Genomic DNA, 16,931 nt, shown 5'->3' with positions numbered 1-16,931 from the left:
AACACCTGAAAACCAAGTTGTTCCAAAGTGTCCACCATAAATACCTATGCATGGCATTTCAAACCATTCCAAGTAAATTCTCATGCGCTACCTTTAAAACTTTCAAAATGCTTCTCAATTTGTGTTAATGTTTCATAGCTCATAAGGAAGTATGTGGTGTTTAGCTTTCAACCTTGTCATTTACTTTTGACGGATTCTCATATGGACTAGTGGCACATCCGCTTATCCAATAATTTTGCGAAAAGAGCTGGCAATGGGATTCCCAGTCCCGAATTAATTAACTTAAATAGACACTCCTCCATGGTTTGTGATTGTTGGACGGCACCCGAAGGATTCGGTTAGCCATGGCTTGTGTAAGCAAAGGTTGGGGGGAGTGTCATCATCATAATAAAACTTAAATAAAAAGGCACTCCTTCATGGTATGTGATTGTTGGCAGGCACTCGAGGATTCGGTTAGCCATGGTTTGTGTAAGAAAGGTTGGAAGGAGTGCCACCCAAAAATAAATAAAATGGGAGCCGCTCTTGGGAGTCTGGTTGATGAGGTAGTTAGTGTACCCATTACCACTCGTTGACAACAACAAGCACTTCTCAAAATAATTTTACTCCTGCTTTACAAATGAAAAGCTCTAGCGCATGTTAATCCCTGCTTCCCTCTGCGAAGGGTCAATCTTTTACTTTTATGTTGTGTCTCCATTCTTTCTTTGAGCACTATCTTGAGAGCACGACTGTCATTCTTAGTATAATATGCTTGTCTCAAAATATAATTGATTGTGGTATAACTTTGATGCTTTTATCTTTGACAATCACTACTTCTAGTATTTCTATGAACTCAAGAGGTGCCTCGGCATTTATGTTTTGCCGATCAAATACAGGAAAGCGAGATACCACTTTATCATATTCTCTTATGAACATTGCAATTCTGCTTACATACATGATTCATGATGCTTATTATTAATTGTTGGTACCTCTCTATGATTGATATAGCTATTGGATGATCTTATTTGCATGTATCTCATTATGAACTGCTTAAGTATTAGCCATAGCATGAGAATATATACATCATATGAGCAAATGTGTTCGTGAAAGTTCGTTTATCGCTCAGTTGTTAACTGAATTGCTTGAGGACAAGCAATAAGCTAAGCTTGGGGGAGTTGATACGTCCAAAACGTATCTACTTTCCCGAACACTTTTGCTATTGTTTTGCCTCTAATTTGTGTATTTTGGATACAACTAACACGGACTAACGCTGTTTTCAGCAGAATTGCTCACAGTGTCTCGTTTTTGTGCGAAATCCAACTTTCGGGAAAATCCTCGGAATTTATGCAGAAGGCCCTATTTTACCGGAATGCGACGGAGCCGGAAGGACAAGTGAGGTGGAGGCCCGAGGGCCCCACACCATAAGGCGGCGCGGCCTAGGGGGCCCGCGCGGCCCTATGGTGTGGCCCCCTCGGCTGGCCTCCGACGCCCCCTTCGGACTACTTATCGGGTTCGACCTAAAAACGCACGGGGAGAAGTCGAAGTCGCCAGAAACCCTCCAGAGAGCCGCCACATCGCGAAACTCCGTCTCGGGAGCCAGAAGTCTCCGTTCTGGCACTCCGCCGGGACGGGGAATTGGAGGAGATTGTCACCGCCATCACCGCCAACGCCTCTCCATCAACCAGCCATGTTTCCCCCATCCATGTGTGAGTAATTCCCCCGCTGTAGGCTGAAGGAGATGGTAGGGATTGGATGAGATTGGTCATGTAATAGTCATAAGATTGTTAGGGCATAGTGCCTAGTATCCGTAGATGTCACTTTTATGATATTGTTGCAACTTGTTATGCTTAATGCTTGTCACTAGGGCCTGAGTGCCATGATCTCAGATCTGAACATGTTATTGATTCATGAAGATATTCGTTGTTTATGATCTTACCTGCAAGTTGTATACACATGTCGCTGTCCGGAACCAATGGCCCCGAAGTGACAAGAATCGGGACAACCGGAGGGGATGGTAGTGATGTGAGGATCACATGTGTTCACGGAGTGTTAATGCTTTGCTCCGGTACTCTATTAAAAGGAGTACCTTAATTTCCGATAGTTTCCCTAGAGGCCCGGCTGCCACCGGCTGGTAGGACAAAAGATGTTGTGCAAGTTTCTCATTGCGAGCACGTACGACTAAATATGGAACACATGCCTATTGATTGATTAGTACTTGGATATCGTTTTATTATTATCTGCAAATGCCCCTGCTTTGATTGTTACATGAGTTTCTCTCATCCATGCAACGCCCGTTAAATCCTTCCCTGTGCCTACAGTATTTTAATCCTGCTGTTTACTATAATCACTACTGCTGTCTTTATTTCACCGCTGCTGTTATTTCACTATTCCTACTGCTATAAAACTGTTACTATCGATAAACTCTTGCGAGCAAGTCTGTTTCCAGGTGCAGCTGAATTGACAACTCCGCTGTTAAGGCTTACAAGTATTCTTTGTCTCCCCTTGTGTCGAATCAATAAATTGGGTAATACTTCCCTCGAAGACTGTTGCGATCCCCTATACTTGTGGGTCATCAGACGATTGACCATATAGATCTAACAAATTGGTATTAGAAGAATAAGTATTCTATAGTCTCATGCTGATGACAAAACTCACATTTTTAAATTTCCCTGCAAACTTTGTTTTGCAAGGTTGTCCTTAATGAAGATTTCCCATCTAAAAACATACCACACAGAAACCTTAGTTTTTAGCGAGATATTTATTTTCCAAATATTTTTATTATTATCCACCCGGCTCATGCGGTTGGCCCAACACTCTGTACATGGAATCCACCGAGAATTTACCACTCCTATTTAGGTTCCATCAAAACTCATATGTCCCTTGCGTCAACTGGACAAAAGCCAAACGCTAAAGCAATGAATTCCAAGATGCAAGCCTTGGACCAACAAGATATTTTCTGAACGTCACATTTGGTGGGGAAGATATCATCACCTTAGCTAGTAGCACAATGTTATTATATAAAGCTGGATATTATTCCCGGAGAGTGGTATAACCTAATTACTTATGCTCCAAGAACCTTATCTCAGGACCATCCTTAATAGAGAAAGAACCATATTGAAAGAAGAGCTTCTTAGTCGCCATATAACCATCACAGACTCTTAATAGAGAAAGAACCCTATGTTTCCAATAAACTTGAGACAACCCAAGCGAGATAACATATTTTCTTCTTAGAATGGTTTGCCATACCCCATTGTCGGTAAGTAGCTTGGACATCTATTTACCCATGAGTGCTTATTGATCTCAAGATCATGAAGACCCAACCCCCTTCATCCTTTGGACGAAAAACAACATTCCATTTAGTAAGCTGGTATTTCTTTTTCTCATTATCTCCTTGCGAAAAGAATCTTGACAGGAAATAACTCAATCGCTGCAAGACTTCTTTGGACAACTGGAAGAAGGAAATCATGTATAGTACCGTATTAGTTAGTAATTGAATTAAAGAGAACCAGCATTTGTGAACCTCCGATAATGAATCATAATGTCTAAATATCTTATTGAAAACTGGTCCAACTTTTAGCCAAAAATCTCGGCATACGGTTCATCCTCGCTAAATAAAACAACTAATTTTTATGGAAATTGATTTTCAACTTGATGTCGAAAGTTGATAAAATTAATTTTAGATTTGTCACTTTCATAAGATCATGCTCCGTAAAAAGAATCGTGGCATAACCATCCACAAGGTGGGGGACTACCCCTTCAATTTGCCCATCAACTTTTCACGCTCAATAACTATTGCAAATATATCAGTCACTATATTAAATAGCATGGTTGCTAATGGATTGATTAGCGTCAATTCTTTTTTCATCTAGTATTGTCTAACGTCATGTTTAACTTTGATGGCCACACATGCTCAACACGGCCCTAAAACTATCCATAATCATAATATCAAATGCATATAATACAGAAATATAATTTATAATGATTCGAATACTATAGATTTTACAGTTGTAGATTTTAATACTTTTTTCTAAATATTTAGCTAAATTGATGAATTTTGACTTTTATTAAACCCAAAATATAAAATAAATGCGAACAAATGGATTAATAATTGTCTAAAATGATTGCCAATTAGGGTGTTTCAGTTTTCCAGCGACTTTTATATAACATGACGATTATTTTCCTTCTCCTTTAATTTCATAACATTATTTTATAACTAACATTTGGCACGTACAATTCCAACGACGTTATTTCCAATAGTTACTTTTTCAATGGCTATATTCCGCCCCTGGAGTACTGCTATAATTAAGGGTTTCTTGGTGGCTGTGGGGGTGAAGTACGTGAAATACATGGATCTCTTCGATTTCCTCGATGTCTTCGGCGGTGAATGCGTGGGGAGTGTTCGTCAATATTGGCAGAGTGGGCACGAAGGCCCCCACCATGTTTATCATGGACCATCGTACTTGCGTTGTCTTTCGGATATTCTTCCCAGCGCCAAACCACGAGTATGACGTGTTGATAATCATAACCGCCTTTGGCCTGGCCTAGTGATGTACATACGTGCATTTTTGTAATTTGAAGATAAACTTGTCTATCGTATTATAATTTTATTTATTATCTTCTTTTTATTATTTTATATATTTTATACAACGATTATATATTCCCTTCGTTCATAATTATAAGAGCATCTCCAGCCGTGGGGCTCCCCAGACCGAAATCCGGCGCTATTTAGCACCGGATGGATGTATTTTGTTTTGGCCTGGGAGGCCCATTTTCCAAGCGGCGAGTCCAGGATGGATTAAAAGTTTTGATAAAAACAGCGAATTCAGACAAAACAAGGCGAAATTTGTTCAAACATACGCGAAATTTAAAGATGAGATAATCGCATGGTTGGTCACAGAACTTACCAGAGATGAGCACTTTAGTCACAAAACTTCAGAAGAGGAGTCCGCTAGTCACTCAGGATTGTTTTATGAGCAAACTGGTCACTCCCGTCATGACACCGTTAGCCAAGATGACGTGGCACGTTGACTAGAAAGTTGACTGGAGATAATCGCATGGTTGGTCACAAAACTTACCAGAGATGAGCACTTTAGTCACAAAACTTCAGAAGAGGAGTCCGCTGGTCACTCGGGACTGTTTTATGAGAAAATTGGTCACTTTCTGTTAACTAGCACGTTGAGAGCCTGTTGACTACGTTAGGATGTCCATTTTTGCAAAAAAAACACCCTAAACAATCAACATAGTCCTCTTAATCTCACGTCTCTCTGGACCCTCGTTGGCTAGTGGGTCCCACTGGTCAGGTGCATCTTCTTCCCCGTCCTAGCACATTGGAGCGTCCTGTCCGCGCCCTCTGACACAGTGCCCTCGGCGATGAGATGATGAACAACAGGACCAGGAGAGGGTCTGTCGAGGAACACACAATCACAACAGATAGATTCATCACAAGTCTAGAGCTAGGTCATTAGAACTTGTAGATACAATCTAAGCAATAATTATAGAGCTCAAATCTAAGATCATGTCACTCGTGCACTAGTGACAAGCATTAAACACAACAAGGTTGAAGCAACAATAACTTCACAAACTTTATAGGTAGACTGATCATAATGTAACAATTCATCGGATCCCAACAAACACAACACCGATTACATCAGATGAATCTCAATCATGTAAGGCAGCTCATGAGATCATTGTATTGAAGTACATGGGAGAGAGAGTACCAACTAGCTACTGCTAGAACCCGTAGTCCATGGGGGAACTACTCACGGAGCATGATGGAGGCGGTGGCATCGATGGAGAAGGCTCCGGGAGTCTTTTACGGAGTATGATCGATCTCCTTAGGGTTTTCGCGACGGAAGGAATATATAGGCGAAAGGGGCGATGTCGGTGGAGTCCCGAGGTGGGCTCCCCACACCCCGGCGCGCATGGGGGCCTAGCCGCGCCGCCCTATGGGGAGGAGGCCCTGGGCCTCCCCCGGGCTTGCCCTTCTGGCTGCATGTGTCCCTCGGAAAAATAGGAGGTTTGGCTTTTGTTTCGTCGAATTCCGAGAATATTGCCCGAATAGCTTTTCTGGAACCAAAAACAGCAGAAAACGGGAACTGGCACTTCGGCATCTTGTTAATAGGTTAGTCCCAGAAAATACATAAAAATGATATAAAGTGTATATAAAACATGTAGGTGTTGTCATAAAACAAGCATGGAACATAAGAAATTATAGATACGTTGGAGACGTATCATCAGCCTACAGGATTCCGTCAACCCTAAGCCCCAAAAGGTGGGCATTGTCGAGGAGCACCCTCGTCAATCGCAGTCATCAGCTCATCGCCGATGGCACTGTGTCGGAGGGCGCGGACAGGACGCTCCAATGTGCTAGGACGGGGAAGAAGATGCACCTGACCGATGGGACCCACTAGCCAACGAGAGGGACCAGAGAGACGCGAGATTAAGAGGACTATGTTGATTGTTTAGGGTGTTTTTTTTGCAAAAAAAGACATCCTAACGTGGTCAACAGGCTCTCAACGTGCTAGTTAACAGAAAGTGACCAATTTTCTCATAAAACAGTCCCGAGTGACCAGCGGACTCCTCTTCTGAAGTTTTGTGACTAAAGTGCTCATCTCTGGTAAGTTTTGTGACCAACCATGCGATTATCTCCAGTCAACTTCCTAGTCAACGTGCCACGTCATCTTGGCTAACGGTGTCATGACGGGAGTGACCAGTTTGCTCATAAAACAATCCTGAGTGACTAGCGGACTCCTCTTCTGAAGTTTTGTGACTAAAGTGCTCATCTCTGGTAAGTTCTGTGACCAACCATGCGATTATCTTTTTAAAGATATTTAACATATATATGCGAGTTCGTACATATATAGGCCGAATTCGTACATATATTTGAATTCGGGCAGATGGAAACATAAACTAAAATTAATAACGGCCTTCTTCATGCCGAAATGGCGGTAGAAGGCCGTGTAGTCGCCGGCGTCATCATCGGCGCTCGAGTTGTCGGCGTCCTCGGGCGACGGCGCCTCGTACCAGCGGCTAGAACCCTGGCCAGGGTCGCCGGCGCGTGGCGGCGTCGGCCGGTAGAGCTCATCGTCGTTGCTCTCCTCGAGCTTGATCAGCTCGACGGGCTTGGGCGGGACGTTCATTGTGGCGGCCGGTGTGGCGGCGTGGACGACGCGTTGCCGCACGGCAGCCAGGTCCAACAGGCAACGATGCTGCTCCGCCTCCTGTCGCTCCCAGTTCCGCCTGGATCGGTCGATCGCAGCGTCGATGGGGAGCGCGTTGAAGTCCGGCGGCGCGGGGTAGCCCGCCGCGTGCAGGAGCCGCCCCTCCCATTGGTGGAGAGAGCGGCGGCCGAAGCCATTGTTCGCCACGCCCGTCGTTCGCCATTGGTCGTCGCTAGCTCCCGCTCTATGAGATTGGAGAAGGGAGGTGTTGTGAGAACAGGGAGACGGCGTGGTGAATGCGGCCAGACGCGGTAGTTAGGCGATAAATAGAGGGCGACGCGCGTGAAACTGAGGCGACGACATTAACTCGCCGCGTGGAAGCTACGCGACCGGCGACAGGCTTTTACAGCGCGCGGAAGACGATGCAATGAGGACGACGATCGGACTTTCTCGCCGACAAGTTGGGGCCACCAGCCGCGCGGGAATTTTTCTCGGCGTTTCCCGCGCTTTCGTTTCGTCCGGAGTCCCCGAGCGCTCCCCGGGGGGCGGGGATGACCTGGGCTCCCCGGATGGATGAAAGCCCAAATCCGGACGAAACGAGGCTTCGGAGTCCCGAGCGCTCCCCGGGGGGGAGGGGGGCGGGGATGACCTGGACTCCCCGGATGGATGAAAGCCCAAATCCGAACGAAACGAGGATCCGGGGATGTAACTGGACCGTTTTCGTCCATCCGGATGAAAAAAGGCATCCAGGAGACTTTCCGGGGAGACAGGCTGGAGATGCTCTAAGATATTGTGTGCACGGAAATAACTCATCAACACATCCAAGGTAAGTAGGTAACGCAAGTCCATCATGTAACGTAAATCAAGGTATGCACACCCATGGTATGAGAAAATAAAGAGGAGCCAAGCAGGAAATCAAAATAAGAGGGAAACATTTGATAAAACCAAGTGCAAAATTCTTTACACGCAACCTCAATATTGTACATGACTGTCTCACATATATGGAGATACAATACAAGTAAGATGATATTCTGATGTACAAGAATCGCTCAGCGATATCATGGGATTAAAAAGCTTTAGAGAACACAAAGCTTTGTAGTTGGTAATACTCTTTCACCGAGGTGTTTTATGCCAATCTCACGAACCATCTCTGTGAAATATGTTCGCCCTTGATGATCCACATTGAATCTGCAAGCTGGATCCAGAGTTAAAACCTCGAGCACAGGGGCATTTTCCACGGCATGTAGCAGGAATTCAAGTTGGCCTGTAGACGCCATAAATCCCATGACATTTAAATTCTTGAGATAATTAAGTCGACATCCTGGAAGGCTTCGGATAGGCTCCCATCCATCATAAGGAAAGGCGAAACTACCAAACTGCAGCAGATAGGGGAAATAACATGATCATTATCTTACTAACCAATTAATTATATATCGCAATGGTAATGATGACTTCTAAACAAAGCATTATCTGGCAGAAATTTAGCTGCTGGGTAGTTTAGTAGTGACAAATCGATGATAAAATGCGAGCAACAATATTGTGTATGATTGCTTGCTTAACATGTGAGAAGGCGAGAGAGAATTGGGGACATTTTTCATGAAGCAGAAAAACATCATGATTTTTTTAACCAGGAGACAAATAGCTATAACATGTCCCTGAACATCTTTGGTAAGCACATATACAAGAAAATCAAGTTCCATTGTCAGACGCACACAGTCACATACGTTCCATAATCCTAAACATGGTGATATGGTTAACATGCACAGCCGCACAGGTAAAATGATGCATACATCATATTAGTCCTTCACCATGGGGTTGGCCCAAACTAAGTAACTAACAAACTACATCCTATTATCTATGACACCCAAAGCATGAGGTTTATGTTTGAATTAATGCCCCTCTTCAGCTTTTATGATCCATTTCCTCCCAAAATATGTCACAAGTTATGTAAATAAATTAATGGGAACCTAATGACTGAAGCACTGTGTAATTTCTCCCAAACTAGCATCTTAGGCATGGTGTACTGATCTCAGTATGATTTTACAAAGGAAAAGAAACACAAATTAGATGGTCATCAAATTGAGATCTTAATGATACAATCTTGAAAAGTATGAATGCAACACGCATATGACTAAATGACAACTACTAGCCAATTAAGTAAGATGAAGATGAGGTACTTACATGCAACTCAAGCTTTTCGATAAGAGGAGCCGCTCTCAAATAAGAGGCTAAAGAGAGAATGTTGCCAGCATCTTCATGAATGATCATTAAATCCAAATCTAAGTATTTCAGCTGAGAAAACTTTCCAGGGTTCTGTAGCAACAACCTAGGCATCTGAAAGATAGAAAGTTAAAGGTTACAACAAGAAAGATGCAAGATAAAAAAAGTTAAATAACAGCACAAAACAGACGAGGCAGCAAACAAACCTTTAATGGTGCAAGAGCTTTCAGTGTCAGGCTTTGAACAGTTGGAAGTGCAGTGGGAAATGTAGTGAGAGCATGATCAAGAGTTAAGTCATCAAGATAAAGGTGCACATCTTTCAGCTCTGAAGATTGACTGAGGTCAATAGGAAGGCACTCCCCTCTATACACGAAAGTTTTGAGCTTCATGGCGTTGAATTGTATTTTGGTTATCTCACAGTGTGCAATATGCAAGTGCAGCAGGCAAGACAATGGATGATCCACCTTCAGTTCATCATAAAGGTGACACCTAACTACACTCAACCACTCAAGATTGGAGCAACTAGACAACATATCCTGAAAATCCTTTGCCGTGACATGTACCAGGTGCAGATCGAGCTTTCTTAAATTAGGGAAACCATTGAAACGAGGCGGCAATATGATAGACACAAAGCTAAGCTGAATACTCCGTAGACGGGATGTGGTTCGGCAGTCCAGAAGCTCGGCAGGGAGTAAATACCGATCACTGCAGCCACGGAACTCGTCTGGTACTAGATCAAAAGCCAGATTCTTTGTCTGAGAGGCCGCGGCGAACCTAATCCAGTTGTCGAGATGGACAACCAGCTCGCGGTCAAACTCGAACTTGACCTCGAAATCTTCCACGAACATGCCGTTGTGTTTCTGCAGGACAGTATTGACATTCTGAACAAACTCCTGAGTGTACTCTTTCGACCCGGCGGCGGTCCTGCCACCACACATCGTGGCACCGTTGAATCTCAGTCTGGGATGGAGCGACTGGACGGATCCCCATTCGCTGGACAGGATACTAGTCCTCGTAGCCTCCTTGAGCGCCAACTCTGACAGGACCTTGCACTGTATGTCCTGCATCGGCAAAAAAGTCCACAAGTAATTGTTTTGGCTCATCCAGGAACCACAAAAACTCTGATTTTATTGACACCCAACACCAAGCTAGTGGTGAGGAATAAGGATCTAAGCTCAACATACCTCCGGAAGGTTTAGAAATTGGGACTTTGGTCTTCTCCTTTTGCAGATCGGCTTGCCACCGCAAACGCTTGACCTCGCCGTGCTGCTTTGGCGTGGCATGACTTCCATTAGAATATTGAGAACGCTGCTACGGTTAGAACTGCTCCCCGTCCGTGTTCTTCCGATTTGACGAGGAATAGTAAGATGCCCGCGTGAGGACAGGTATATGGAGAGGCTTGTTTGGTTTAAGGGGATGTCCGATTCCTAGAGGGACACGGTGTCACGCCCAGCTTCCCATACGATATTCAGATACCAATTCAAGATATAAGTTCAGAATATGAGGTGTAAATAAACAGAGCAACACATGCACACGCAAGTGAGATCGATTGGCCACAGACGCACGTGTTAACTTGATCTAATCAACAAATAACCAGATTACTTATTATGAAAATTGACGCAGCCGATGGATCACTGCCTCGGTATTTTCGTCAGGAACTGCTTACAAGCTGTCTCAAATACTATATGCTAAGCTTCATCAAAACATAGCTATGCACGGACAATGCTTACTTCTTGGGATCACCAGTAGTATGTGTTATAACTCTCATACTTTTTCATATTCTCTAGCCCTAAACCCAATCAGGTAACGTAAGTCAAGGTATGCACATCCATGGTAGTATCTATAAACAAAGTGGATCAAGCACACAATCACAGTAAAAGAGAAACATTTAATAAAACCAAGTGCAAAATTCTTTACACACAACTCAATAATGTACATGACTGATCTCTCACGTACATGGAGATACAATACAAGTTAGATACTACTCTGATGCACAAGAATCGGTCGGCATGTCGTCTCGTGGGATTAAACCGCTTAGCTTTTAAAGTAAACAAAGCTTTGTAGTTGGTAATACCCTTTCACCGAGGTGCTTTATGCCAATTTCACGAACCATTTCTGTGAAATATGTTCGCCCTTGATGATCCACATTGCGTCTGCAAGCTGGATCCAGAGTTAAAACCTCGAGCGCAGGGGCATTTTCCACGGCATGTAGCAGGAATTCAAGCTGGCCCGTGGACCCCATAAATCCCATGACATTTAAGTTCTTGAGATAGTTAAGTCGACATCCTGGAAGGCTTCTGATAGGCTCTTGTCCATAATGAGGAAGTGCAAAACTACCGAACTGCAGCAAATAGGGGAAATAACATGATGATCGTCATCTTACTAACCAATTGATAAATCTATCGCAGTGATAATGATGACTTATAAACAAAGCATCATCTGGAAGCAATTTGGCTGCTGGAGTGCTGGGTAGTTTAGTTGTGACAAATCGATGCTAAATGCGAGCAACAATATTGTGCATGATTGCTTTGCTTAACAGGTCAAAAAGGCGAGAGAGAATTATGGCATTCTAATAAAGCAGAAAAATATCATGATTTTTCTACCAGAAGACAAATAACAATAACATGTTTCCGGACACCTTTCGTAAGCACAAATAAAAGAAAATCAAGTGCCATTGTCACACGCACACATAGTCACATAGGTTCCCTCATCCTAAACATGGTGATAAGGTTAACATCGTATTAGTCAAACTTCAATCCTTCACTTTGGGGTTGCTCCAAACCAACAAACTACATCCTATTATCTAGGACATCCAAAGCATGAGGTTCAGCTTTGAATTAACACCCCTCTTCAGTTTTTATGATCCATTTCCTCCCAAAGTATGTCATAAGTTAAGTAAACACATTAAAGGGAACCTAATTATGGGAGCATGGTGTAATTTTCCCAAACTAGCATCTTAAGCATGGTGTATGATCTCGGATTATTTTACAAAGGAAAAAAACACAAATTAGACAGTCATCAAAATTTGCAATCCTAATGATAGAATCTTGAAATGTATGAATGCAACACGCATATGAATAAATGACAGATACTGGCAAATTAAGTAAGATGAAGATGAGGTACTTACATGCAACTCAAGCTTTTCAATAAGAGGAGCAGCTCTCAAATATGAGGCTAAAGAGAGAATGTTGCCAGCATCTTCATGAATGATCATTAAATCCAAATGTAAGTATTTCAGCTGAGAAAACTTGCGCGGGTTCTCTAGCAACCCAGGCATCTGAAAGATAGAAAGTTAAAGGTTACAAAAATAAAGATGCAAGATAAAAAAAAAAACTTAAATAATGGCATAAAACAGATGAGACAGCAAACCTTCAATGGTGCAGCAGCTTTCAGGGTCAGGTTTTGAACAGTTGGAAGTGCAGTGGGAAATGTGGTGAGAGCAAGCTCAAGAGTTATGAAGTCATCAAGATAAAGGTGCACATCTTTCAGCTCCAAAGATTGACTGAGGTCAATAGGAAGCCACTCCCCTCTATAGACGAAAGTTTTGAGCTTCACGGCATTGAATTGTATTTTGGTTATCTCACAATATGCAATATGCAAGTGCAGCAGGCAAGACAGTGGATGATCCACCTTTAGTTCATCCTCCAGATGACACCTAACTATACTCAACCACTCAAGATTAGAGCAACTAGACAACATATCCTGAAGATCCTTTGCTGTGACATGTACCAGGTGCAGATCGAGCTTTCTTAAATTGGGGAAACCATTGAAACAGGGTGGCAATTTGATAGACACGAAGCTAAGTTGAATACTCCGTAGACGGGACATGCTTCTGCTGCTCAGAAGCTCAGCTGGGAGTGCATACCGATCATGTCGACCACGGAACTTGTTTGGCACTAGATCAAAAGCCAGATTCTTTGTCTGAGAGTCCGCGACGAACCTAATCCAGTTGTCGAGGTGGACAACCAGCTCCCTCTCAAACTCGAACTTGACCTCGAAATCTTCCACGAACATCCCGTTGTGCTTCTGCAGAACAGCATTGACGTTCTGAACAAACTCCAGGGTGTATTGTTTCGACCCGGCGGCGGTCCTGCCGCCGCACATCGTGGCGCCGTCGAATCTCAGCCTGGGATGGACCGACTGGACGGATCCCCATTCGCTGGACAGGATACTGGTCCTCGTAGCCTCCTTGAGCGGCAACTCTGACAGAACCTTGCACTGTATGTCCTGCATCGGCAGAAATATCACAGGTAAAAATTCAGGCTCATGGAGGAACCCAAAAAACTCTGATTATTACTACAGCCAACACGAAGCCAGTAGCGAGGAAAAAGGATCTAGGCTCAACATACCTCCGGAAGGTTTAAAAATTGGGACTTTGGTCTTCTCCTTTTGCAGATCAGCTTGCCACCGCAAACATTTGACCTCGCCGTGCTGCTCCCGCGTGGCATGCCCTCCATTAGAATAGAGAAACTTGCCTGGATGAACACCGGTACGGCTCGAGCTGCCGGAGGCTCCGCTGCTCCCCGTCTGTGTTCCCCTCCGTGTTCTACGGATTTGATGACGAACAGGAAGATGCCTGCGTGAGGAGTCTTCCCGCGTGGGGATTGATATATGGACAGGCCTGTTAGGTTGGAGGGGATTGTCCGATTCGGAGAGGGAGGCGGAGGCGGAGGCGGAGCAGAGGACCTGTCTGGCTCTCGATGGACAGGTCTGGCGCACCCTCCTCACCCCCGCAGACTCGTCATCTCCAACGTCCAACCGAACCACCCCGAGTCCCCGACCTGCTAGTGTGCCGCAAAACAACCCACCCCGCGCGCCGCCCCCGGCCACCCACCCACCCACCGCACCGCGCCACTAGGATCCCCGCATCCACCGTGCGCCGGCCAGAAAGTGTAGGCGATCCTCCTGGTCGCTGGAATCTCGGCTATCGATACGAGAGAGAGAGAGCCGGAGGGAGGTCTTAGGACAGAAGAGGGCTGGGGCGAGGAGGAGGAGGGCGTACCTGCGCCGCCGGAGGGAGGTCTTCGGCGCCTCTCCTCGCGGTGTCGGGCTCGGACCAGACTCAGTTGGTGGTGGAACGGCGTCTCACAGGTGGGGAATTTGGGAGAGGAGTCCGGCAGGGCCGCGCCGGTGAACGGCAGCGGGAGAGGAGACTGGCGGCGGCCGGAATCGGCGGAGCAGCGTTGACTGGATAATATGGGAAGGAGAGAGATACATATACCTAGTACAGTACTACTCCGTAGATGGTAAAAGAAAAAGGAGGGATGTGCGATTGAGAAAATGACAAAAAAAAAAAAAAACTAGAGTGGTGTTTTGACATCCCGGAGAAGACACTTTTAAAATGTTGAGAAATTCGGATACAAAAATTTAACGGGTGTATCTCAAAATTCTACACGTTCACAAAGTGGTTTCACAGAAAACCGATAATATTATTGTCACGTATAAAGAAGACAATTTTGTGTACGTGATTTTTTATCTTTTTTCACAAAAGTGAATGTTGTTTTGTCATAAAACTTGATGAAATTTTCGTATAAATTTTTTAACAGTTGAAAATGTTTTTTTGGTGGCAGGAGCATATGCTCCGGTGTGACAAATTGAACTTCTGACAAAAAGCCACCTGACACTCTAGTCGCATAACCACCATTTTTTAACTTTTGGAAATGAATGACCATGCATTACTACAGATCATTAAATTTATTTATTTTACTGTACTTGTAAATATAATGGCCATAAACTTTTAGGTGATATGTAAAGGAAGAGACCATATTAATCATCATTTGAAATTTCATCACCACTTTTATCGAGGGCAAGAGCATGCAATTTGTCTTGCTAAAACTGGCAAGTCATATTCTTGATCTGTTTCACAACACACTTCTATATCATACGTATTGGTTTTGCTCTTTGGTGTCGGTTTGTGGAGTAACAATTCGTATAGGTCACACAACATAGAGAGTGTTGGGTCAAGCCCTCCTAGTTTAACTGTTGATGGACCAAATCTGTGCTTGGTATTACCCTTTTTCCAAACACGAAGTATCTTTTCACGCATCTTTTTTTAAGCTAAACAGTGAGTTTCATCACTGCATTTTGTTTAACTTTTAACATAAAGAGTTATTTACATGGTTGATGATATGCTAGAGGAAGCATCAAGAAAAAGGAGCAAAAAGAGGCTATAAGCCTCTAAATTAAGACTATACAAAGTTATCCACCCGTTCATGCCTTAATACTTACTCCCTCCATTCTAATTTAGATTACATTTTAGAAAATACGAGATAAATTAGTATTGCATTTATTATTATTACTTAGACATGTGAACAACCAACCCAATCTACATTGAAAATATCAACGTCCAATAAATAGAGAAAAACCACTTCGTTTCAGTGTTATTGTTGACTAAAAACTAGAATATAAATTATTTCAGAAGAAATTTTGGGCCTAATGTAAAGATTATTTCAGAATGCAGAGAGTATATAAGATTACGCCTAGCCTTGAATTTTCGTCTGTGGCAATACAAACTTGGAGTTGCTCCTTTGAAGATAAAATCATGCCTAGTTGTCCAGATGGCCCGGGAAATAAGCACAATGATCTCCATAAAATATGATTGCCAAATTTGCACCTTGAGACTCTGAAGCATATCCTGAATAGGATTGTGTGTGCTAGCATGGTGTGAAACCCACCCATGGCAGAGGCATCTCCAACAATTAACTACAAAAGGTCAAGTAAAGAAAAGATGATCTCTAGTTTTCAAGACAGAATCATAACAATGCATGTGTATTCAGCCATGATAAAGTTCTTTCTCTCCAACAATGCTCTAGTTTTCAGACGATTGTGTATGAGCAACCAAAAAAAGGCCTTCTGCTTATCTTGACAACATCTCTTCCAAAGCCATTGAATTGCTGGGATAAAAAGGTCTTGCTTCATCAAGCTTTTATACACATAAGAGACTTTGAGACTCACCATAGCTTGTAACGAGTACACTTTACTCGTACCGTGATATGTCATCTCTTGTGACCCAGTCACATGCTTGCAAGCAAATCAGACGACATTCCACCGAGAGGGCCCAGAGTATATCTATCCGTCATCGGGATGGACAAATCCCACTGTTGATCCATATGCCTCAACTCACACTTTCTGAATACTTAATCCCATCTTTATAACCACCCATTTACGTAATGGCGTTTGATGTAATCAAAGTACCCTTCCGGTGTAACTGATTTACATGATCTCATGGTTGAAGGACTAGGTAACTATGTATCGAAAGCTTATAGCAAGTTGAACTTAATGACTTGATATCATGCTACGCTTATTTGGGTGTATGTCCATTATATCATTCACCCAATGACATAACCTTGTTATTAACAACAGCCAATGTTCATGATCACGAAACCATGATCATCTATTAATCAACAAGCTAGTTATACAAGAGGCTTACTAGGGACTCCTTGTTGTTTACGTAACACACATGTATCAATGTTTCGGTTAATACAATTATAGCATGGGATGTAAACATTTATCATGAACACTAAGATATAACAATAACTAATTTATTATTGCCTCTTGGGCATTTCTCCAACAGTC

General features: G+C 43.4%; 2 protein-coding genes across 2 annotated transcripts; both read right to left on the bottom strand.

Annotated features, from left to right (window-relative positions):
* Positions 1-8,177: 8,177 nt before the first annotated feature.
* LOC124649737 lies at positions 8,178-10,111 on the bottom strand. The gene is made up of 3 exons (XM_047189326.1): positions 9,563-10,111; positions 9,318-9,470; positions 8,178-8,400 (listed from the first exon to the last, which is right to left on the bottom strand). The coding sequence occupies exons 1-3, from the start codon at positions 9,887-9,889 to the stop codon at positions 8,344-8,346; spliced, it is 537 nt and encodes a 178-aa protein (XP_047045282.1). The 5' UTR covers positions 9,890-10,111; the 3' UTR covers positions 8,178-8,343.
* A 1,140-nt stretch (positions 10,112-11,251) lies between these two features.
* LOC124707226 (putative FBD-associated F-box protein At5g56690) lies at positions 11,252-14,132 on the bottom strand. Its single transcript, XM_047238888.1, has 4 exons — positions 13,706-14,132; positions 12,726-13,583; positions 12,484-12,633; positions 11,252-11,697 (listed from the first exon to the last, which is right to left on the bottom strand). The coding sequence occupies exons 1-4, from the start codon at positions 13,811-13,813 to the stop codon at positions 11,398-11,400; spliced, it is 1,416 nt and encodes a 471-aa protein (XP_047094844.1). The 5' UTR covers positions 13,814-14,132; the 3' UTR covers positions 11,252-11,397.
* Between the last annotated feature and the right edge of the window lie 2,799 nt (positions 14,133-16,931).

The sequence above is a fragment of the Lolium rigidum genome, chromosome 4 (assembly GCF_022539505.1).
Source record: "Lolium rigidum isolate FL_2022 chromosome 4, APGP_CSIRO_Lrig_0.1, whole genome shotgun sequence".
Lineage (NCBI taxonomy): Eukaryota > Viridiplantae > Streptophyta > Magnoliopsida > Poales > Poaceae > Lolium > Lolium rigidum.
Note: the sequence above shows the minus strand (reverse complement) of the source record. Positions and strands in the feature narration are given on the sequence as shown.